At 42.4% G+C, this 24,926-nt stretch overlaps 1 protein-coding gene across 2 annotated transcripts; it reads left to right on the top strand.

Annotated features, from left to right (window-relative positions):
* The first annotated feature begins 3,785 nt into the window (after positions 1-3,785).
* TMEM45A (transmembrane protein 45A) lies at positions 3,786-24,732 on the top strand. Of its 2 annotated transcripts, XR_010428029.1 has the most exons (7): positions 3,786-4,055; positions 15,633-15,842; positions 17,848-18,060; positions 18,541-18,725; positions 19,983-20,044; positions 20,909-21,054; positions 22,482-24,732. XR_010428029.1 is itself a non-coding variant. In XM_064644274.1 (6 exons), the coding sequence occupies exons 2-6, from the start codon at positions 15,653-15,655 to the stop codon at positions 22,573-22,575; spliced, it is 828 nt and encodes a 275-aa protein (XP_064500344.1). In that variant the 5' UTR covers positions 3,791-4,055; positions 15,633-15,652; the 3' UTR covers positions 22,576-24,732. The 2 variants fall into 2 exon arrangements, 1 of the variants encoding a protein (XP_064500344.1); XM_064644274.1 differs by lacking the exon at positions 19,983-20,044 and having other exon boundaries at positions 3,791-4,055.
* Positions 24,733-24,926: the final 194 nt, after the last annotated feature.

Here is a 24,926-nt window from a genome sequence, read left to right as displayed (position 1 = left end):
CGTATTATTTTTATTAAATTGTTATTCTGACTTTTGAGTTGGATTCATTTTCCCCTGCCGGTTTACCTTTAAACCAGCACAATAATGTAACTACTTTTTTTCCCCCTGATGACAGGATTAGTCCTAGAAGCATTTTTAAACTTTACAGATTAAAACTTGTGTCTTCTAAGTCCATCCAAGAGCAAATATCCCCTAACAGCACTCCAAAAAATGGACTGTCATAAGGTGGGTATTTGTATTCAAATTCACTTTTTATTTATTTTGGTGTTACAAGTTGTATTAAAAACAGAATGTCAATGTTTGTTTTTCCTCAAGTCATAGCCAATGCATGTATTTGATCCTCATTCAACTGTTGCATGAACTTTGCCAGGACAGAATTATTTGTTTAACTTTCTGGGCACTCTGTCCAGAAAGCAATTATTTATCAGTGTCAGCCACACTTCTATGATACGTTTAATGGAATCATGGAATGGTTTAGGTTGGAAGGGACCTCAAAAATCATCTGTTTCCAACCCCCTTGCCATGGGCAGGGATGTCACTCACCAGATCAGGTTGCTCAGTACCCCATCAAACTTGGCCTTGAACACTTCCAGGGCTGTTGCATCCACAACATCACCCTTTGAGTAAAGAATTTCTTCCTAAAATCTAATCTAAACCTGCTCTCTTTCAGTTTAAAGCCATTGGCCTTTGCCCTGTCACTATCCGCCTTTATAAAATGTCCCTTTCCCTCCTTTTTCTAAGCCCACTTTAGGTACTGGAAGGTGCTATAAGGTCTCCCCAGAGCCTTTTCTTCTCCAGGCTGAACAACCCCAGCTCTCACAGTCTGTCTTTGTAGAAGTTCTCCATTCTTCAGATCATCTTTGTGGCACTCCTCTGGACCCTCTCTAACAGGTCCACATATTTCCTGTGCTGAGAACCCCAGACCTGGATGCAGTACTCCAGGTGAGGTCTCACGAGGGCAGAGTAGAGGGGGAGAATCATCTCCCTTGACCTGCTGCTCACCCCTCTTTTGATGCAGCCGAGGAGATGTGTTCGTTTTTCTGGGCTGCCAGCAAACACTATTGGCTCATGTCCAGCTTTTCATCGATGAGAACACCCAAGTCCTTCTCCACAGGGCTGCTCTCAATGACTTCTCCCAGTCTGTACTCATGTTTGGGATTGCTCTGACTCAGGTGCAACACCTTGCGCTCAGCCTTTTTTCAAATAAGAACCTCATAAAGTTCTTGTGGGCCCACTTCTCAAGCTTGTCCAGGTTCCTCTGGATGACATCCCATTCTTCAGATGTCTCAACTGCACTGCTCAGCTTTGTGTCCTCTGCCAACTTGCTGAGAGTGTGTTCGATCTCACTGAGTCATTGATGAAGATATTGAAGAGCACTGGTCCCAAGACAGAGCCCTGAGGGTCACTACCCATCACCAGCCTCCACCTGATCGTAGAGCCTTTGACTACAAGTCATTGGCTGTGTCCATCCAGCCAATTCCTTATCCACTGAATGATCTAGCCACCAAACCCATGTCTCTCCAATTTGGAGATAAGGATGTCGTGTGTGAGACCTTATTGAAGGCCTTACAGAAGTCTAGATAGATGACATCTGTCAGTCTCCCCTTGTTGACCATTGTCATCACTCCATCGTAGAAGGCCTCCAGGCGGGTCAGGCCCAATTTTCCCTTAATGAAGCCAGGCTGGCTGCCTCAGATCAGCTCCTCATCTTCTGTGTGCCTGAGCATATCTTTCAGGGGAATATGCTCCCTGATCTTCTCAGACACTGAGGTCAGGTTCACTGTAGTTCCTGAAATCTTCCTTTCAAGGTAAAGATGTGTGACTATTGGCAAATGGCGAAGTACAAAGATTTTGCTGTCAGTGTCTGGTATCTCTGATAACTAATGAAGTAAAAGAACTAAATGCAATGTAATAGAACTGTGGGGCTTGCAGCTACAGACATTTGACCATGTAATGTTTAATTCAGGTAACTCCTGGGGAAAGCAATTCAAGCACTACCTGCAGATTCATCTCACAGCATTTAGGCTTAGCCATGAAAAGATATTTTAATGCCTTGCTTCATGTGCAATGCTCAATATCAGCAGTGAACAATCAAACAAATGCTTTATTTGGATGCTCTGTTCCTCCAGCTACAGAAGGGCTCAATTGCCTGCCCATGTGTCAAGCATGTATCCTAAATTTGGAAGTGTGGTGAATTAATTTCCTAACTTTGGAATAAGGTAAAAACAGGAAGATGAAAATGAAGGAATGTCTGAACTTGACTGAATGTGGTGGTAGTCTTGGACTCTTGTTGATCTTAGGTAAAAAACTGCTAAAGATGCTTTGTTATTTCTGTAGTCCCTAGCAGTTTTATAGAATATTCTATGCACACAGTTCTCTGTGGTTACTTTAATGCACACTGCAATAGTCCTCACGGAAGAGCAGAATCCCTGTAGGGTTTTGGGGATTCTAATTGGAGTTTTTTACATTGGCAACACTGATTGTTACTTAGAATGACTTTTAGGCCATCTTAAGTATGGGTGGAAATGAGAAGTCCCAGGAAGTGATTGTCTCCACTGCCAAGATAAACCTATCAAGCCAGTGGTAAATAGAGGTAATTACAATTGTCAGTATCACTTAGTGATTCAGCTCAGTCTAGCTGAAAACTCTTCTGCAAGAGAAGGATATCCATTATGTAGGAATTAACGTCTTGATGTGGGATGCAGTCTGCCATTGAAAAAAAGATGCAAGTCACTCAGACCAGGAAAGGGGAGCAGCTGCCATAGAGGCTGGGTTTCTGAAAGAATGTTTACAGAGAGGTGGTCCTTCTGGAAAATACTAATTGCCTTTTTCTCTGTACTCATTACATCACCCAACCTGCAAAGGCATCTGCTTGCCAGAGGCTGAGGAGTATTTGCTAGTGTGTTGTTTATCTGATAGTGAACGTGTCACTTTATACTAAAGAGCAGGCATGGATGGAGCTGTGTGAGAAGGTGAGAGTGCAAAAGTTGTAATCTTTACATGGAGTTGATTTCATCCACAAGTTTCCCAAAGAGAGAAAGTTTTTGGGACATCAAAAGCAGAAATCTTAAATTAGGGGGCTTGAAGGGGATGGCTCAGAATTCAGTCCAAGTTATGACTGGCTAGTGGGGAGAGCTGCACTTTGGCTTGGCTACTCCAACAATCACAAGGGAGGTTGGCAACACAAGACCTTGATGCTGACGGGTGGAAAGGGTCAGGGGGCTCCTGGTATAGTTTAAACAGAGCTTCAAAACCCGATTATCACAACTTCCTGGCAAATTCCTCAGAGGAGGATTTTTCCATATTTGAGGCTTTCATTGGTGTTATCTGTTGTCTGTTGTAATAGAGGTGTTGCAGGGTAAGATGCCTTTTGTTATATTGTGAATGATCCAGTAATGTCTGTAACACCGTTTACTGCAGGATGACATTTGCAAATAAAACCATGTTTTCATCCTTTAAATTTTATTTTTAGACATTCTTCTTTTGGATTCAGGGCTGTGCCATACATTCCTGCCAAATTACAGGAACTAGAGCCATGGGTGCTCATTTTCATGGAGAAAACCGTGTGTGTGTGTAAATAAAAAAAGGCCTCTGTTTTATGAAGGGATCAAAGGAGGGTTTGTATGTCAGAAAATCTCTCTACTTTTCCTACTTCTCTTACGTTTCCTCTCCTGCCTGGGCTAGCGGGAGCCACTGCCCCCGGCCAGCCCCGCGCCAGCCCTACCCGCTCCCGACCGCTTTTCCTGGAAAGCGGGGCATGATGGGGGGGTGGGCAGCGCAGGATCCCGCGGAAGCCTCGCTTTTCCCGAGCCCCTTTTATTTGGCTCTGCTCTGGGTCCTTCCCGGCCAGGCGGGGAGGAAACCGCCCGCCCCCCGCGTGGCCGCCAGGGGAACATCTGGGCGGCCGCGCCGCAAACATCTGGAGCGGCCGCGGCGCATCTCCCGGCGGCCGCAGCTGGAGGGTCCCGGCGCCGAGGGGCTGCCCGGGCCGGCAGCGAAACCCCAGGGAGGAGGGGCGCGGGAAAGCGGAGGAAGGGGCTGTTGGGGCGGCACAGGTAAGGGCAGCCCGGCGCTCCGTGTCCCCGGCTGCGGGAAGGGCCAGGGGGAAGGCAGGACGGGCGGCGGCGGGGCAGGGCTGGGGGGTGTCGGCTATTCCCCGGTGAAAGGACAACTACTCGATGTTCGCCTTAACTCGGTCCGCGGGGGGCACTCCTGAGGTAAAGAGCGCGGACGGGACTTTTCAATCAGCAATCGCTTTCGCGAGGGTTGCTGGTGTTAAAATGCGAGCGTGGCCCTTGCAGGCATCCGGAGTATTTTACCCCATGAGCAAGAGGTTTTGCAGGCGAGGTTCTGTATCGTTGAACAAAGGGGAGATGAAGTGTTCGGTTTAGTTTTAAGTTTCTTGCGTGATTTTTTTTTCTCTCCCTTCCTCTTGGATGTTTCAAATGGAGATGTACATCCAAACTTGAATTTCCAGGCAAAATCAAGAGAATTTAAATGTAACCATGACTACTTATTGTATGAGAGAAACCCTAAGATTATCTTGGCCTCTTTATTCTATTTCGAAACAGAATAACCCTCAGAAAAACACTTTCCATCCCCTCATATTTTCCATTTTGTTTCAATTTTCCAGCAATAAATCATATTCTACTCTCCTAATAACACTTAAGACTTGATATGGTATCAAAAAATAATCATCTTTTTGATAAGGGACTTTCTGAAGAGTTTAGGAACTGAAGTACTTAAGACCAAAGTATTTATGCTTCTTCCATTTTAAACTTGAGTACTTGAAAATTACTATTCATTTACATATTTAGGATGTGTCATTCCTCGGGTATATATAACACTGTTTGCATCACCTTATATTGCTGTTTCTGTAGACCTCTTTAGATTATGGCATCTGTTGTACTGTAAGTCACTGTAACTACTTTATAAAAGGAATGTATTCAATATCCATTTTAGATGCAAATTTGTCATGAACTCTGGAGTTACCTTTCAGAATTTTGCTCAGATGTCTTTTGCTGCTTTTCAGGGTTGCCTATGATGCTTATGTGGCTTTTCCTGTATTTTTCTCTTTACAAATGGAGCTGGGCAAACCAAACAGATTTCTCTCAGTTGTGGAGAGTGTGGGTAGATCTAACTGCTGGAGAAGAAAACTCAAATGAACCTTGAGAAGTGGCTGGAATAATTATGCCTGTGTTTAGGCAAACTGCTGTTTACTCTTTTCTTGCACACAAATCCGCCTGGAAAGATCATTTTAGTCAGTACAGCAAATGGCCAGTGCAGCAGCACAAAAATGGGCCCCTTGTTTTCAGTCTGAAGACATACATGAACCAAGATTTCTCAGTGTCAAAACTCCTGTCAGCTGACTCCTGCTCTATTTCTTAGATGTGACCAAAGATGCCCATGCAACTTGAAGTTGGCAGTAGTAGTAATTTTGATCATCTCTTTTAAGCTCCTAAACTCAGGAATTACAAATAATTCAACACTGGTTTTGAAATATCTTAGTTTTAAGCGGGGTACCACTCTACTGTGGCTGTCCAGTCCTATCATGCAGCATGAGCCAGACCTTTGGTCGTGGCACTGCTTTTTGCTCCAGGAAGTAAAGAGAAGAGTATCGCCTCTTCTAATCCATTTGTGCCTAAATTAGGCCTGCTACAACATTTTAATGCTATCCAAGCAAAAATTCCTAAAACTTCTGCTCCATATGACCTTGTGCTTGAGACATTTCTAAGACACACGGTGTAGTGTCTGTAACACCAGTGGTTTTGGGAGGGGATACAGCCCCTTGCTGCATCTGCTGGTCTGATTGAATTTCAAAGCTCTTACTCCATAGCATTAGTCTTGCTCCCTCTGTTAATTATGTTGTCGGAGGGGTTGCAGGAACTGAAGCTGCTGCTGCTATAGCCTTGCATCATGGAAGACTACAGCTTCTGCTAGTGTTGTATTAGCAGGAGCTGATTCCAACTTAGTATGAGGTGATCCCATGAAAGAAGCTATACCTGTTTCTCGGATGCATTTTGTTTCTTCTGGTTGGGCTAAGTCAGCCAGCCATTTCTCCCAGCTACTATCAGTGTTACAGATTGCCTTGCCAATGCTTCCATTTATTCATTAGTGTTTCTCTTTTTATTTTTTTTTTCCTGATCTACACAGCTTTCTGCTGTAGATAATGTGTTTCCCTCAACCTGTATTTGGTAGAGGCAGTGCATTTGTTCATCCTTGGGCAGTAATGTCAGGCCCCCTGATCTTGACAGAAAAGGCTGCAGAAAAACTTCAAGGTGCGAAAGCAAGTTGGCCAAGGCAAAGCTTTAGGTGCAAATTGCACCTACTCTGTTGCATGGTTTTGTGGAAATTACTGACAAGAAAGCTTTTTATATTTTTTTTTTCTTCTTATCACAGCACAATTTTGCAAGCCCCAAACACTCATATAATTTGTTAGAGCATCCAAATCCACGAGATTTAAACATTTATTTTCAGTCCCTTTGTTTGCCCTGAGGCTCATACTACTTAACTGTACTCCACAGACAGACAGGATGGTTGAAGGTTATGAATCAGTTAATGGAATAACTTCAGAAAGCGGAGATTCAGGAACAAGCGGCTGGATCTCAGCAGGAGGAGACAGCAAAATGCAGCACAGAGTCCCACTGCAAGAAATATTCAGGACACATATGCCCCTGGTTTCCAGTCTTCTCCCTTGCAGGGGACAGGAGAAGCGAAGTTCAGGTCTTTCAAGTGTCATCTGCTTGTTGCCCAAGTATGAGCTGTTAAGAGCGTCACATTGGCTAATGGAGCCTATTTGTAGTTTTTCAGTAAGAAAAATGAGTCCTTCCTATGAACAGCATCAAAGACTTATTAATGCTCTTGTGTTTGTTGAGATGAGCTCCCTTCCCGTTTTTGTTGACTTGAGACTGTCCTTAAGATGAAAGCTTAGTAATACGCACAGCACAGTCTGACACTTGTGCTTACCTTATTTTGTTAGTGTTTGGTGATTCTTTAAAACAAGAATCTTCTCTGTAATATTCCAGTTTCTCATTCAAAGGCTTTAGTCACTGCGATATCTGGTACATAATGAAGAGAAATCTTAATGCCTTTTCTCCACAGTCACTGGCACTTACATTAGGAGAACAACCCATGAAACCAAAGAATTATAAATTATATTGAGGTTGGCAAGCCTTGTCCTTTATTCCTGAAGACCTATCCTGCTCTAAGCACAGCGTTAATCATGTTTTTCTTTTATATCTGGCTTCCTTGCTGGTGAAAAACACCATTTAAGACCACTCAAACATTAAGTTTTCTCCGTAGACTCCCCCTCTTTTTTTTTGGGTGCCATCTTCTTGTCTTCAAGAAGTATTTGGAAACATAAATAGCAATTGATTTGGAAACATAAATAGCAATTGCAGCAACTTCTTACAGTCTGTAAAGAGCTCTGTAGGTGTCAAATGTAGAATCTTTCACAGCCTAAGTGGTCATTAGGATTTATTACAAATATTTTCCATAGTCTAGTGGTCCTGTCAGCTTTGCTGTCTTATGCAATCATTCCACTGAAACCTCAGTTGTGTTGTTAAAATGCTGTAGGAGGAGGTCTATAAAAGGGACGCCAACAGAAACCAAACCATGTTTTATTTCATTTCCTCTCCAGAGCAGGGCTTTGATGTCTAAATCATCAGTTGATATATCAAACTTTTGCTCTCTTGACGTTTTCCGAGTCTAGGAAGCCTTTCCTCTGCTAGGAAGCAGAGAACATGTAAGTGAACACAACTGGAATGACAAAGAGGACCCAGGGATTACACCCTATAAAAGTAGGGTTTGTGGTGTATCCATGGAGCAATCTTCCTAATGGCAGTGTGACCTGTGCTTTACCATGGAACCTCAGGAATATCTAGGGTTCTGCAGAGGTTGTTCATTGAAGTGACTCCGACTGTTTTAAAGATGATAAGTGATCCTCCCTCACTACTCTGCCCTGGTGAGGCCACATCTGCAGTGCTGTGTCCAGTTCTAGGCTCTGCAGATTAAGAAAGACAAGGAACTACTGAAGAGGGTCCAGCAGAGGGCTACAGTGAAGATTAGTAGGCTGAAGCATCTTTCTTATGAGGAAAAGCTGAGGGAGTTGGGCCTGTATAGCCTGGAGAAGAGACAACTGAAAAGTGATCCCATCAATATGTACAAATATCTTAAGGGCCAGTGTCAAGAGGATGAGGCCAGACTCTTTTCAGCGGTGCCCAGCAACAGGACAAGGGACAATGGACACAAAATGAAACACAGGAAGTTCCATCTGAATATGAGGAAAACTTCTTTACTGTGCAGGTGGCAGAGCACAGGAACAGGCTGCCCAAAGAGGTTGTGGTGTCCCCTTCTCTGTAGGTATTCAAAACTTGCCTGGACATGATCCTGTGTAACATGCTCTAGGGGAACCTGCTTTAACAGGGGGCTTAGACTAGATGACCTCCAGAGGTCTCTTTCAACCCTAACCATTCTGTGATTTCATGATTTTGTGATTCTGTGACAAAAGGAATTGACTTTAGAAAGAGAGCAGGTATAGGAATTTAACCAGCTGGCACAATTTAGGTTAAAATCAGGAAGCACTAAGAGCTTCAGCTGAGCCCATTGCTCGTTGGACTGGAAAGGGGAGACAGTCTCAGATGTTAGTGAAGAGCTCCCACAGCACTGCAGTGGAATGTCACAGCACGTCCTTCCTCATGACGTCTGTCCAGCAGTGCTCTGCCACTGCCACACACAGTCAAAGACTAGTTCGAGTCTATTAGGTTGGGAGGAGCCCTGCATCATAGCACCTCACTTGGAGGACTGCAGTGGCCCTCTGTGGGGAAGGAAACTGCCCCTCTGAATGGGGGACAGGTGGAAGGTCACCCCACAGGAGGCACCCCACTGTGGGCAGGGAAATGACTGTGGTGGCTGAAGCCAAACATACTCCCACAGGAGGTAGCACTCTCATACCTGCAATAGTTTACTCACATACCCATACTATTTTATCCTTTATTTCAGGCAGTGCTAGGAAATACCAGGGTTTATGGCCAATAAAAGAACTATGAAACTTTCATGGGAAAAAATGACTCTTTTATGTATCCCATGCAATTACAAGATTTATTTTTTGTGTGTCTGTGTTTTTTGAACTTGTGGTGATCTGAATAAAAGACTCGAATTTGGCAGTCCTGAAGACCAAAAATTTCATATCCACAGACTAGCAGCTGCTCAGATATCAAGAGCCAATGGTAAGATTATTATGTAGTGTTTTTGTCCCTGGATAACCCCTAGAGATAGCCAGCTCAGCTATGGGAGCAGGAACAGAATGAGCAGATGCACAGAGAATGGAGAAGAAAGCCAGAAAACTGAGGGTCACAAGAGATGAAAAACATAGTGAGGAGCACTCAGAAGGCTGACAAGGACAAGTATCTGGGAAGGAAGAGTCTCTGACAGTTGCAAGACACTGAAAAGAATAGAGTAGTTCAAGCTGTGGGCCCAAACTTGTCACTGTGAGAGATTGTATCTTGGAGTCCACCCTTTTTAAGGTCAGCAAATGGATTTCTGATCATTACCTCTTTGGGATTTTTGGTTTTCATCCCTGTCTTCTAGGCCTGAAGATTCTATCAAGGGTTGAATTCTTCTCTTACAGGCTTCAGAGACACCTATTCATGACATTTTTTTTTGACTGAAAATCTTTATCTCCCACATCCTTAAGCCAAAAATATCAAGGCTGTACTGTCATTTTTTAGCATTTCAAGAAGTCTTGTGTCCTGCTTTCATTAGTATACACAATACTTTGTTCCACTTTAGTTCTAAAGGAGCTACAGGTGCCAGCTGAGTATTTCCTTAACACTAGATCAGTGATCTCATCTGTAAACATGGGGCTGTAATTGCTGAAATGCTTTTAGTTATGGTATGAAATCAGTACTGCATTTAGTGAACAAAGGAGTTACAGCAGACAGTTTTTCAGATCCCCATGGCTGTCTGTGATGTTTACAATATAATGGCTGCAGGATAAAAGTCATTTGTCTCTTGAATAGGTATTTAACTGCAAGTAGGAAACTTTGGTACTGAATTAAGCTTGTGTGTGATTTTGTTTTTCTTAGATGCATTTCAGCTTTGCTGGTTTCCATTTTTTGGTAGAAGCTGTATGATCACAGCTTGTGCACTGATTAGGAAATGCCTACAGATGTTTTTCCTGCTCTTATCTGGGTGCATCATTCTCACTGATATCACAATCCATTCCTGTGGCTGATATGGATAAATAAACATTTCATATTACATATTATAAACTCCCAATCACTGTTTCCTAATCTAGCATATGGAAGAAAAAATTGCTACTGTTTAATCTTTGGGTTTAACTTTTGTTGTTAGATGGTTCTGTAGCAGAAATGAGAGCATTGCAGCAGAGTGAATTTGTGGCTTCATAACTTGTGTCATTTCTGGAAAAAGATCCACATTTCAGTTTGATAGTCCTGGGTAACATCCCCCAGGGCTTGATAGACACAGGAAATTGCCAGGCATACTCCTGTAGCAGGAAAATGTGCAGGGAAAGGAAGCTGCCTGCTGCAGGGCAAGTTCTGGATCAGCTTGTGTCCCCATGCCTTACAGGTTGTGCTGCCTAAACCCCTGGTTGTTCTTTAAAGGGAAAAGGGGATAAAAGGGAAATTAATCTAGTTCTTCCAGAAGCAATTGAGAAGCCTTCTGAGTAACCAGGTGGTATATCTAGTTTCTCCATACCACTCGCAAGTCTTGCCTTAGTCTGCACAAGAGTGGTCTTAAGAGATCAGGAATCAAACTGGCAAATGTTATGAAACATCCCTCCCAAAAAAGTCAGAAGATGTTTAAATCAACCATCTAAGTCTATTTCTTGCCAACCTTTCATGGTTCTGATAGTGTGAGGTAATTTTCAGGCTAAAAAGGCAGCTCTTAATACCCACAAAAATGCACACCTTTTCTTGAATGCTCACTTGGAAACTGCCTTTGCTCATTCCCTTTTTGCCAGTGGAATCCCATGTTACCTTCTGACCTCAAGGAGTAGCCTGAACAGAGGGATGAATATGCCAGGTAAAAAAGCATTACAGCTACATTGGGAATTTGTATGCAATTGTCAGCAGCCTGTATTGGCTTGGCAAATTCGGGTGTAAAAACACTTTTGCAATACCATGCAGCTTTCAAATCACTGGGAAAGCCTGAATCACGCAGAGCTGTCTGTGATTACTGCAAGAAAAACTATGCTTGGAGCTCTCATACATGAAAAAAAACCATCTCACATTCACAGGTAGCTATAAAATATTCTTGCTCTTTATTCCAATCAGCTGCAGAAACATTGACTAGTACTTAAAATTTATAAACTACCTCAACAATTGAGTTTATTGCCATAATTGTGCCTAATTACTTTTTCTCCAGTTTCCCTGTGACCACGGGCCCCTAAGCAGAGGTTCCAGGAAGGGGTCCTGGGTGAGGCTGGTTGGGGCAATTCAAGCCCTTGAACTCTGACAGCAACCTCCTTTCCTGGCATGCCCCACACTCTCCTGAGAGCAGGGTTTCAAGGGGTACTTTCTGTGAAAAGCCTGAATCAGGCTGGAACAAATGCCTTGTCTGGTTCCTGGGCATGCTCCCTGGAGTTGCAGCCCTGCCGGCTGGCAGAGGGGGAGCTTCCCCCAGCTAGACTCCAAAATTTGCTTTGCCAGAGTCCAAACTTTGCTGATGCCCTGGCTGCTGCGACCCCATGGCCGCTTGTTGGTAGTGATGGAAGGGTCCTGAGTGGTGAGACTTGAGGGTGGAGACAGGAGAAGCCTGCAGGGATCCTGGGGATGCACACAGCAGATAACAGTGATGATTTTATCAGCAGTGATCAAGGAGTCTGTGTACTTTGGCTGGAAAGCCAAACCCTGTCATCCAGTGTGGGGGCTGTGGCCGGGTGATGCCAGCTGCCTACATGCCTTTTGTAGGCATCAGTACCCTTGGTTTTGACTGGCAGGGTTAGGAACAGGATTTGGACAGGGCTGAGGTTGGGGAAGCAGGTCACCAGCTGCAGGGATGCATGTGACACCTAGTATGCCTGAGTGGCTTTGGGGCCAAGCCTCATGGCACACAGCTGTGGGGCAACCTCAGGAATTTTGTTGGTCTCTCAATGTCCTCCTCTCCTTTCACCTCCCATTGCACCTCTACCTCCCACCTCCCAGATTAACCTCCTGATCCCACAGTGATCCTTCTGCTGAGGTGTTTCTGCTTAACCTCACCATGTTCTCAGTGTCATACTAAGCCTCCAAATCATGCAATATCCCCCAGCTTACTTGCAGGCAAAACTCAGTCACATCAAAACTGAGTGGTGGCAGGTGACTTCTAGACTCACCAAAATAAACTCTTGGGCCTGAAAAGAGAAAATTCATGAATTGGGAAATATAATTGATTTGAGGCAACCTCGGTCATTAAGTTTTCAAGTTTATTAAGGATTATTATTTATTAAAGTGTAAGTTATATAACTCCTTTCTGAAACCAACTGTGTTGAGATGCAGCATTCCAAAGGTCTGACACAACAGCTGGCTGGCAGATCTGATGTGTGTCCTTCTAGAGAAATCCTACAAATAACCCCCAACATCTTTCAATGAACTCAAACTGAAGTTTACAGTTTCTAAAGCTAATGATATGTGATTGCATGGCTTATAGCAAAAATCAACATTTCTGGTTCTGTTTTGTTTATATTGGATGTGCAGCAACAGTAGTTGCTGTATCAATCTGTTCCTTTTCATCTTTTCCCTTATTTTGAAAGGCAAAAAATAGTTTAAAAAGAGTATCTTGATAGTTTACCCAGATTTAGTGCAGGAAAATCCTCCATTGATTAAAGCTCTAGGTAACCCAGGTGTGAATTTACAGATTGAGAATTACTTTTGAAGTTTTGTATACCATGCACTACAAATGACATCAACACACTATTTTTCATTTCACTCTTACTGCAGCTGTACTCTCCTAGAGGGAAGCTTTTCGTAGGTTTAATTTACATTTTTAATCCAGTATCTTGCTTTGATATGGGTTCCATTCAGAGTGCTCTGTACCTGTGGCGAATAATAAAATCTCTAATTAATAAAATCTTTCTAGTGAATGGTGTTTGGTGAAATCAGACATATAGTGAGGAAAGGCCACTCTCCACTCCTCCCCTCTGCCTTTCATTCAAAGAAGAGAAAAAAAACAATGTGTCTGAAAAGACAGCAATGCCTTTCAGCACATTTTAAAAGAACCAGAAAATAAGATTTGAAAAGCAAAAGAAGTACTTTAAAGGTTAAAGCAAAGTTTAGGCCCCTATCTAAAACTGTTAGTACTGCCTTTATGGAGGCAAACAATGGTGCAGTGAGTACTGGCAGTGATGTGTGAGCTGGTCAGACTCTTTGAACTAGAGATGTCCCAAAATGAAGTACCTCTTCTTTGAGATAGCAGGGGCTGGGTCTAACCTATGGGTCTGAGCCCCCGAACTCACCACTGAGAGCCCAACTCTGCTGTAGGCTGCTACAGAGTGAGCAGTGCTTTCCCCAGCTGCAAATAAAACACACAGGTCTCAACTCAGAGGAACTTTAAGAGTGGTAGGGGAGGCAGAGGAGGCAGAGAAAGGCTCTGCTGACCCTTGGCTGCCACCTCCTTCTCCTGCCCTGCCCAGCCCACCCTGGGCCGGGATCAGAGATGCTCAGCTCACAAGCAGGATGATTTGGCACCACTAACGTGCTCAACCCCAGGGAGGTTCAGAGCTTAATTCAGCATTTTGTGTGTGGAGATGGGGGTGGTCACCATCACCCTGGTTCCTGGGGTCCTGTGCTGAGAGCTGCCTACTGGGTCTGCCACCACTTGCTCCTCCTCATGGCCTCTGCTGCTCTGACCTGAGGGGTTGGCTGGATGCCCAGTGAGCCAAAATTCCCCACAGCAGCTCTGGGCATGGCATCTTTGCTTTTCTTCTTGATAGGAGACAAGTGACATGCTGAATCCCTTCCCCATACAGCAGGAATCCCGAATGGGAGTCCTTTATGTTTCATTCCTAAACATATTCCTCATGCCCCCTTTGGCTGCCCCACAACTGGCAGGTGCTGCTTTCCTGAGCTCGGGGCATGCTCTCCTTCCAGGCTTCCATACACAGATGCCAACACTGGAAATATCCATGAGGCAACCAGGATCACGGTTCTCTTTATGTGTACTTGTCCAGTGCTTCCCTAGAAATCAGATAAGCAGAGTTTTATCCAGGGAAAATTTTAAAGCTCACCTCTCTCCCTCTGAAGCCCTTACAGTGGGAAAGATCAGCTCTGGAAGAGGGACAGTCAGGGGGCACAGGACCCTCTTCAGGATTCCTGTTTAAATCACAGCCTGCCTCATGCTATCCTTGTTTTTTTTTCTTCTCCTTTGTGGCTACGTAGGTCACCTCTCCTCATGCAGTTCAAATATTCTTATGGCAGCTCCAGGACCTGGACATGTGGAAAAGTTTCTCTTCCTAAAGAAATGAAAATAAAATTAATGCTTTCAGTGGAATTTAGCCTCCAGAAATAGGGGAGGGCTCATGCTACGTGACTAGACAGCATTACGTGAACCAGATGCAAGTACTCTGTGGCCCACAAGCCACAGTTTAAAACTTCTTATGCAGAGCTGACCATAGGAAATACTTACGAAAAAGAAAAATATACCAGAGCCTCCATGTTCCATTCTTAACCAGATGTCTCCAGTGTAGTGCAGTGTTTAAATTTTTAGGTCAGCAACAGTAATAACAGGAAGTACAGACAGGCAATCCTTCTAAAGTGGTTGTTCTTGATTGTTACCCATGCAAAGATTTAGTGTGCCTACGGGCCATGATGCACAACAACATATTTTATAATAACTTAAAGAAAAGTTGCCATTTAATGTTAGAAGAATCATTTTAATTTTAATTAATAAATTATTTTAATAATTTTAATTAAGAAATTATTTGTTCAACTATCCTAAAAGTTGGGATTAGGACCAGAATTACTAGTTTTTATTAATGGCACTTCTTTTAAAGGACTGTATAATCCTGACCAACTAATAACATTACCATTCAGTGCACTTTATGTACTCAATAATATGTTTCCAGTTGTGGGTACATAATTTGCCTATCAAATATTCAAAATTTCTTGATGTTTGTAAATCAAAACAAGACAACTGGATTGAAATACAAAATACAATTTACTAGTTAATAGATACCAATCAGAAGTGTATACAATTCATTTTTTCTTCAGTCAGGTATTGTCTTGGTTTCCCTTTGTGGAGGAAAAAAACATAAAACCCTCTGTAAGGATGAAAGAACCACATAGTGAATATTCGTGTTCTCTCCTTCGCTAGTACAACTTCAACAGCAAGACATGGTGTGCTATGGCTTTTTCTACCCTTAACTGGCCAACTGCCAGCTCTGCATTTCAGGTCAGCTGCTCTGCAGTTGGGTGTCTGACTCTTGTTCTGCAAAGCTATGAAACTGGGGAGACTGGCTGGCTGGGTGTTTTGAACAGCCAGGGGAGATAAGTACACACATTTATTTTTAAATAAAGTGTGAGTGCTTCATTCAGTGACAGTCTTTTGATCTACGCAAGGAGATACTTTAAAATTATAACCCACGGAATTCTCCCACTATTCCCATAATTGGTGTGCATTTGTTCCTCCTTCAGGTGTTGCCTAGCAGAAAACCATGGGCAATTTCAAAGGGCATGCCCTCCCTGGAAGCTTTTTTCTTCTTTTTGGCTTATGGTGGTCCGTGAAGTATCCACTGAAGTACGCCTGTCGAAAAAACAAGAACGCTTGCTACCTTGGCTCCAGGGCAGGATTTCAGCGCCTGGAGTTTGTTGAGGGGATCATCAAAGCCGTCTTTGCCCTCATTGGTAAGTAAGGAGGACTCAGGGCAGACAACGAAGAAGTTGTGCTTTTTAACACTTTTTTCTTTAAATTTTGTTCTCTGATAAAACAGATCTCGTGTTTTGGTATTTTGTCCTTTAACCCCTGCAGAGTGGTGGGGCTGCTGCTATTAATAACACAATTATGTCTTTAACATAGTTTCCATCCCTGGTGCTCTTATGGAGCTTCTTAGAGGCCTCCTGACTGCTGCACAGGTGGTCCATCTCAGTGTTCATATCCTGTTCACTACTTCAGGGAGGGAGATAAGATATTTAGGCAAGGGGCTCTCACATGCAGACTGGGAGCACCAGACTGTGAGGGCATGGCTTTTCTATTTTGAATCCAGTCATCTCAGATGGTGACTCAGTGTCCAATGAGTTATTGATAAATTATGTAAATTATGCAGATGATTTTTCATTAATGTCATTCAAAACTGAAAACATTCACAAAGAAAGACGGAGCTCCAGACTTTATTGCTGCAGGAGTGTGGCAATGAGGTGTGGTGTGTGTGGGGGGGAGCTGTTTCTCCTTCTGTTTTGTCCAGGCCTGGGTACAAACCCACAGGGATGGTTGTAAGAGCTGTGCAGCTGACTGGAAGTGCCTAGTTCTTCTTCACATTCCAGCAGGCTGTATGTTAGCAATTTACTTTTAGAGAGTAAGTAAGTTAAACAACAGGGGACCTGGGGAGCTCAGCACCTGTGGCTGTCAAGTTGAAAAATATATTTAAATATTTTTAGACTTTTATATTCTATTTATCTACTCTTCTTTAGATGCTTAGAGTTGCCTGGTATCTAATCAAGATGCAGGCTGTGACAAAATCTTGTTCTTGCTTTTCCTTCTCTGGGAGTTGAATCAGTTAAGATACATAAGCGCTGAAGGGATGTTGTGTCTACAGTATAAATTTTGATTTGCCTTAAAAAATGATTAAAAATCTGAATACTAGCATTCATTTTGAGGTGGGAGTGTGGACATCTTTTCTACAAATCTCCCAGTCTGTGTCTAGAGGTAGTTGGGCAGCTAAAACATTCATCTAGTAGTTTTATTTTCTCTCTGAAACAAAAAGCTATTAATTTAACATATGGTAATTTCACCTCTAATAAAAAATGTGGACAAGAACACTTGGCAAAGATAAACAGTAAAGGCAGCAGAGGGAGTAAAACCTGCTGTTGCCATGTTAGGAAAACTTGAAATAAAGGTGGAAATACACTGCATTTGCTCTGCAGCATATCTGCCTATACAGCAGGATGCTGGCCCATGCTTTATAAACAACATAACTAGCTTTAATGTTTTAAAAACATGACAAATTTTAAATTCTTTGTAAACTTTGTGGATCATATAAAGGATCTAAAAGCAGCTTTCCACTTGCTGGAGTACTGCAGCTGGTTAGCAAAACATTGAGGGGCCAAGGTAAGGGAGAGAGTGAAGCAGTGACTCAAATATTAACTCAGTGTACATTATCACGGGACCTTTAATAACTGTGCATGGTGGAGGGGTTTCCCTTTATGGCTTTAGAGGAAAAATCCCCTTTGAATTAAGTGTCTGAACTCTGTCATCCTGCATGTGGCAGGGTACTGATATGGTAATCTTCCTTTTGGAGACTTCAGCATGTGTTATATTTGAACCACTGGGAAAGGCAGCTGAAAAATTCAGCCAGAGGACCTCTGCAATAGCAATTGTTTAAAAGAAGAAAAAGCAGCACAGAATAGTTGTTTTCATTTTCACTGCTGGAAACTGCAAGATGCAAATAGTTCCACCAGGAGCAGAGATGAAGTCTGGTTTCCTCTGACTTGGGACAACATGTTAAAATTTTATTGGGAATGGATGAACTGGGTAGAAGGGAGCAAAACATAGCAATCACCCAGAACAACCAGACTAACCCCAAAAGTTAGTGGCATTATGCTGTATGAGGATACATTGTTTGTATAAAGACTTATCATCAGTCTATACCTTAAGCACCAGCACAAATGGTTGTATTTCTTGTTTCATGCACAGGAATGGTGGCTGAGCAGTTTGTTCCTGATGGACCTCATCTGAAGTTGTATAACTATGAGAAAAAGCACTGGGATCACTTGATGAACTGGCAACATGCCACCATGTACCTCTTCTATGGCATTTCGGGGTTGGTTGACATCGTGGCGCATGGGACCAATGCACTGCCAGCAGCCATGGACAGGATGATGCTTTCCTTAGCAGTCTTTATTGAAGGTCAGTTTACCTCTCCCTGCAGAGATGGGCATGAATCTTGTGGATGGGTATTGGTCTTTGGTCTGGGAATCTCAAACCCACCTTAGAGAATAAGCCTACAGGAGCTGGGTGTATAACTCTTAAAAGAGATCAAAATAGGTCAGTCTTGGCTCTCCTTAGACTGCTGAGGGTTTGTCTGCACTGCAGCCCAGATCATGATCACACACTGTAAAGGTGTATCTGTGCTTTCCTAACTGGCTCAGACAGTAACAGAAATGTTATGAAAATAGCAGTACAAGCGTGTTTCAGGTAAGTGCTCGATAGCTCAGGCACGTGCTCCAGTGTGTGTACTGGCATGGTGAACAACTTGTTTGCTAAAGCAATGTGAGTGAAGGTTATACTGTCGTAAAAGAGATGCCAAAGTTTCACTGTTTTCTAAAAGCAAATGCAGGGAGATTACAAGGGAAGAAAAGATCTTAAACTGATCACAATTTATTCCAGGTTTTCTCTTCTGCTACCATCTTCACGGGAGAGCCATGCTGGATGTTCATGTTCATCAGTTACTGCTATTTGCTATCTTTGGAGCTGCTGCCTGCGTATTTTTGGAAGTTTTCTTCCGTGGCAGTATTGTGCTAGAAATGCTCCGTACAAGCCTCTGCATATTACAAGGCAGCTGGTTCTGGCAGGTAGGTCACTTTTCTGCCTTAGGAATTTCTTCCTCACCAAAATTAGTCATTTAACCCTTTGCAGATGTTTCACAGGTAATATATATGCCTTTTAAACACAGACCTCAAAAGACTTGACTGCGTAACACAATGCAGTCTTAATGTTCCTTTAAAGAGATAAAAGTATTTCTCATATCCATTTTACAGAAGAAGAAGAAGCCCTTTTACTTCTAGTGCCTTTTATTTGAATCAATAAAAAAGCTAAAGTGATTTTCTTGAGCACTCCCTTACTACAGTCATTAACATGATGTAGTTATCTCTGATCCCTTTAACATCCTGTTCCAGATTGGCCAGCCAAATGGCAGTGATTTTAGAGCATGGAAATACATGCTGTTCTTTACAAAGAGAGTCTCCACGGTCAGCTGCTGGAGCAGTGAGTGAATAGATGCCCAGGAGTACTGAACAGGTGAGGCAAAGGCCTCCTTGACGTTGCCTGGCTCAAAAGGTACTTAAGCTACCGACCCATGTTAAGACACTGGGGGATAGAAAGCCTCCTGTTTTTCTGGTGCTCTGGGAACTGAGCAGAAAAAATAACAGCCAAAACTTTGATATTTCAGGGATGTGGCTCCTGAAAGGACTCTTCAAAATGTAGCTTCCATGCCCTCAGTTCCTTGTGATTCTATTCAACTAATACATATCGACCCTTTCTTTGCTATAAGAACAAGAGAGAGATTCAACGAATTGCTGAGACAATTTTTTTCTTGTAACAATGTTCTTGTAACAAAGAAATAAGAGCACTAGTGATGATGTGTGTTTCATCTTATAGTGGAGAACTGAGGTCACTCCAACAGTTTTTCTTTCCAACTTGTCTAGACTGGCTTCCCTTTTTTATATGCTGGCCAGACATGATGAATAAAAACGTTTGCTGTTCCTTAGGAGAACTGGACATTCAGCACCAAATCAAATATTTAAATGCTTGCTCTGGCAAGAAGACAGACCTTTGAGTAGGTTGTATTTTTCTATAAGTGAACTCAGGAATGTAGTGCTGCAGCACTTGCTGTTTTATTTCTTGTTTGTAAACTTTTCTTTGGTGATTTAAGAAGCTTTGCATAAGAGGAATAGATGCAACCATTTATTCTTTGTTGTCTGCCTAGTCTAATTTTAGAACAGATTATTTCTTTAGCTCTAGAGACAATGGGGGTTTTGTTTCAAAGTAAAAAAACTGAAGAACTAAAAATACAAGAGATTTAAGTGTGGCTTTTTTCACACCCACATCAGACTTCAACCATCTGTGTGACTGAAAACCACACACTGGCTGCAGCATGGGATATTTGTAAAAGGTAAAGGGACTTTCTTTCTGCATCATCAACACCCTCATTCATTGAATTCTCTTCATGGAAATGCAAAATCCACTCCCCTCCTCCTTCCTCTCCTCCTCCCAGCTTCTAAATTCTCAACTAAACTGCTGAGTGATGACTTTGAAGAGTATTAGACAGTACAGAGGACTGGTGCTTGTGCTACAGACCACTGTGTAGCCATAGAATTAATAGTTTCCCCATCTTATTCACTAATCGGAATTTGATCTTTCCCAGCTCTGAATGAAAAAATCAGCTATGTATTTCACACAGAAATACAAGAACTTATAGTCTTGGATGAGGAAGCCCCATTTTTATGTAATTTCAAACCTGACTTTTTCCCTGGATAGCCCAGAAGGAATAGACTTGTGGCTCGCCTTTATTTATTCGTTCATTATTCATCTTCTCGACCATATAACACATTCCCAGATACTGTTGGGAAGAACTGAATCAGTGCAAGTGGCTGGGCAGGTTTTCTGGTTGGTGAGGTGCTTGCAGTTCAGAGCACACATAGCTGAGCACCAGCCCCTCTCCTTACAGTACATAATTGTGATTTGTGCAGGGGTGGGTCGTTGGGCAGGGTCCTTAATTTTCTGGGCAAGAGCAGTGGGTCTCTGGGACTGGCTCTGCATCTTCAAAGGCATTTCTGCACAGAACTGTGTAAAGTGATTCATTGCATCTGAGAGTGACTGAGAGTGATTAAAAAACTGTTTTTAATAATAAACACAGAAATAAGCAGCACTATAAGAAAATTAAATATCTGCCTTGTGATGGGTAGCATAAAGCATGATATATGTCATAGGATACACATCAAATCACATGTGCTAAATATCTTTTATTTTATTACAGATTGGCTTTGTGCTTTATCCTCCAAATGGGAGCCCAGAGTGGAATCAGACAGATCATACTAATATGATGTTCTTGACCATGTGCTATTGCTGGCATTATGCCTTTGCTTTTCTTATACTTGCAGTGAATTACACAATTGTCAGCTGGTAAGTTACTTGAAACACTAAAACTTTGGTGACCTCTCTATTTAGTCTAGCAGGAGCTTTATTTTAGAAAAGTTTTACTGACAAATCAAAAGGTTTCTATACAGAAATTAATTGTCTTGCAAGATAAAATAAAAATAGATATTACTAATCAATGAAAACCACATGAATCATTGCTTCAGAAGAAAGGAGGAAAACATTCCTATGCTCTGACAGCATAATACTTCTCACATAAAATGAGCTCTAACAGTCTTTCACATTTGTAAGTGCTTATGAAGTTAGAAGTAGGAGAGACTTCTTTTTCCTGCAGCATCTTTTCTCTCGGTGCTCATCTCTACTAATTTCAAATGGCTTGGTCAGCAGGCTTCATGACTTAACTTTGAAGATTATTATATATGATTCCTTGGTAAAAATTTCCTGTGATCAGACCTGATTTCTTTTCACTAGCCAGTTTCAACCCCTAATGTCTAAAGTTAGCCCTTTTCCTTGCCACCCAACTGCAGTGTTAATTTGGCTGTAACAATGAGCCTGATTCTGCCATGAGGTCATCAGAAAGTGGGATCACCTTCTGCCCACAGGACCTTACCAAGCCTTTGCCTGCACTGTCCTAAACGTGCTTCTCACCCCTTACTTTTACCCCTACCATCTTAATAACCCTATTTAGTCATGCTTTGGCCATATGTAGGTCTTACAGAGTTGCTTTGCACTGAGATGCCAGTTCTTTTTGGATCTCAGTCCGAAAGGCACTGACAGTCAAGGCTGGCTAACTGGTTTGCTGTGTAAAGGATGGCAGTTGTTGAGAAAGTGGCAGCAATCCTACATCCCTTCTGATGCTGGGAACAGTGGCTGCTGCAGCACCAGACGAGGCCTCAGATGAGACTGGCCACGCTGAGCAGAGTTCCCCTCCAAGGGTAGGTTGGCCAGACTCACTCTTTCTCACAGCTTTATAGTACTCTGCCGAGTGAACACAGCTACTGGTCTTGTGCCTGCACAGCACCGAACTTTCTAGATGGTACACTGAGGTTTGCTTAAGGTGCTCTTAGGTGCATAGGAACAAGCTCTTACCAGCAGTACAGTCAGGTGGTATCATTAAAGACAACACTTACTAATCATACAATGAGTTGGAAGGGACCTTAAAGATCATGTAGTTCAAACTCCCCTACCATGGGCAGGAACACCTTGCACTAGACCAGGTTTCTCAAAGCCCAATCCAACCTGGCCTTGAATGCCATGTAAATGCTTGCATTGTACAGTAGTCACTCGTACCAGCATAAAGGTATCTACAACCAAGGCCTGTGGTTAAATTCTGCCCGGATTCTGCTTGAAGTCATATCCTAACTCACTAATGAGATGCAAGAGTCAAACACGTAAAAATGGTCAGATGAGCCTTTGTGTTATTATTGACAACTTTTTTTTGTTGTTGTTTCCAGGGCAGTTCGTTCAAAGGTTAAACGGTCCCAATCCATGGAAATGGGTTTACTGAAAACATGTGAACGAGATCATGAGTCAGAAGATGAAATTTAGTATGAATATGGCTTGACTACCTTACTCGCTCAACTATTAGGCTGATAACCTCGTTTTTACATTTTTTTGCCATCTTATTCATTCATTACTACAACTTGCTATGCAATTATCATTCCCCTATGATGTCTACATCTACACAGTTACACCTTTGTTTTTGGAGGGTAAGCTTGGTATCAATTTGCAGTGGTTGCACTAGTACCTTGCTTATTACATGCTTCAAAGAAAATCCAACTAATATTAGACTGACTTGGAGTGTATGAGGTGGCACAATGAAGTCTGCATGTTGCCTTATTAAAAGCTAAGCAAAATGTTTTTCAGTCGCCACTGAACATACTTTCAAGTTTCCATAATTAGGGTGTTCAAATATGCATGTTTATTGCCCTGCAAGTAACTGTGCATAAATAACTGTGCAGACCTGGAAAGCAGTAGAACAAGATAAAAACCCCAGAATCTTCCATTTGCTTGGGGTTTTATGTTAAACAGAAAGAACTTCTCACTGCGAACTCATTCAAGGTTCCTTGAAGAATGTGTAATGTGTTCACTCCTACAGAGACACTACCAAGATCAGTAGGAGGACCAAAGAGGTGTGTGATGATCAAAAGTCACTGCAGTTGTTCATTCTTATGCCTAGACAGTCCTGTCTTTTTGCTATCATTTGACTTTGTAAGGCAGTGAGAATGACTCTGTCTTCCCTTGGCTTCTGGAGCAACTTTTTTTTTTTCCAGAAAGGCTGAGAGATGTTCAGTCAGGCAGCAGCTGAAGGAAACTTTCTTTCCCAAAGTTATTTCCTTTCTTTTGGTGAAGTTTGGTGGTTTTCTGCAGGATTCAGAGCAGACATGTGACCCAGAACCTGGGTCGGGAGTGGATAATGCTGATCTGTGGGCAGGATAAGATGGTTTTGCATCCTTTTCCCTGTGTCACCCCTGCAGTCACCAGGCAGTCTGCACAGTGCTGCACAGTGAGCTGAGCGGGAAGGGGAGGCAGATGTTCCTTTCAGAGAAGCTTCATGCCCAACTATCCACAGCAGCAAGTGAATTAAAAAATAATACTAGTTTTAATTGCATTAATTTTCTCCATTAAAACTGAGTCTTGATCTAGTGAAAAGCAGGATGTTCTTCCCAGTGCTCCATGGAATGCACTCCAACTTCAAGAAAAGAGAAATAACTGGCACGTGGTAAAAGACATCAGAAAATGATGTACAAAAGCACACTGCCCCTAAGGGGCACACTTTCAAAGCATCAGTCTGACTCTAAATATGTCTTTTGAATGACTGGCATGGGCAACTTGTGGCACAGCTCTGTTTTCCAGAGGACTGACGTGGGATGCATGCTGGTGGCCATTTTACATATCCATCAGCAGTAAGGTGGCCATGGCAAGGTGGTCGTGCCAGAAAACAGCCTCTCCCCTTCACAACTCCTTCTAAAAAATTTTATTTTGTGATTTTTTTCAGACACATGCTAGTGCAGGACAACAAATTCTGTTCAAATAGTGCCAGTTTGTCAGGTTTGGTGCTGCAAATGGGTGTTTCTTCTGTTATTCAAATATTTCCACATGCTCTTAAGGGAATGCAGAGCTGGACTGTGGTAGATGAATGAGAGTTGTAGGATCTGGTCCCTCCGCTTTGTTGAGTTTTTCTCTTTTCTTTGCGTTAGAGAAGGTGGCATTGAATTACTAAACTTGAAGAAATGCAAGGGAAAACAGATACTGAAGTCTCAAAGAAACAGTAGGCTCGTGAATTTAATTTATAATACTTAGAGTACACGTAAAGTGAGTGTCATAGTGGGGTTTTGTGCCTGATGTATTTATGGTGCCACAAAGAAAAGAAACACCCTATTTCAGGGTGAGTTTTTGCTACATAGGACACCTGACCCGTTCTTCTCAATCCATGTTCAAAAGAGACTCCCAGGAACAGTGTGGGAGCTATTACAGTGAAAAAGGTACAGCCTCCATCATTTCATTAGCAACAGATATTGTTTGAGTCGAATGAGGGGAGGGAAGTTTAACAAGTTTACAAACACCACTCAGAAAAAGGTAGCTGCTCTCAAGAAAATTTAAATTATTTTTGAATATTAGAGCCTTTGAAAAACTATATGGTAGTTTTTAGTAGACAAGATGCACCTGTAATTTTATTTAAATAAAGTTGATTTATTCATGTAAGATGTTTGTCATGTTTTCAGGGGAAAAAATATAACCATTTATGGCACAGGATGGGGTGGGATATACAGGTTACTCTCTTAACCCACCCAGACATTTGAACAAGTTTCACCTGAATTCAAGAAACGTCAATACTGCCTTGTCATTAGAAACTGTGATATTTGTTCTGTATTCTGTAAATAAATACTTTTTTCCTT

This window comes from Pseudopipra pipra, chromosome 2 (genome assembly GCF_036250125.1).
Source record: "Pseudopipra pipra isolate bDixPip1 chromosome 2, bDixPip1.hap1, whole genome shotgun sequence".
Classification (NCBI taxonomy): Eukaryota; Metazoa; Chordata; class Aves; order Passeriformes; family Pipridae; genus Pseudopipra; species Pseudopipra pipra.
This window is presented reverse-complemented; position numbering and strand designations above follow the sequence as displayed.

Coding starts and splice junctions, on each gene's coding strand:
- TMEM45A (XM_064644274.1), top strand. CDS start 15,653: ATGGGCAATTTCAAAGGGCATGCCCTCCCTGGAAGCTTTTTTCTTCTT. Junction 18,726..20,908: donor AAGGCAGCTGGTTCTGGCAG/GTAGGTCACTTT, acceptor ATTTTATTACAG/ATTGGCTTTGTGCTTTATCC. Junction 21,055..22,481: donor AATTACACAATTGTCAGCTG/GTAAGTTACTTG, acceptor TGTTGTTTCCAG/GGCAGTTCGTTCAAAGGTTA.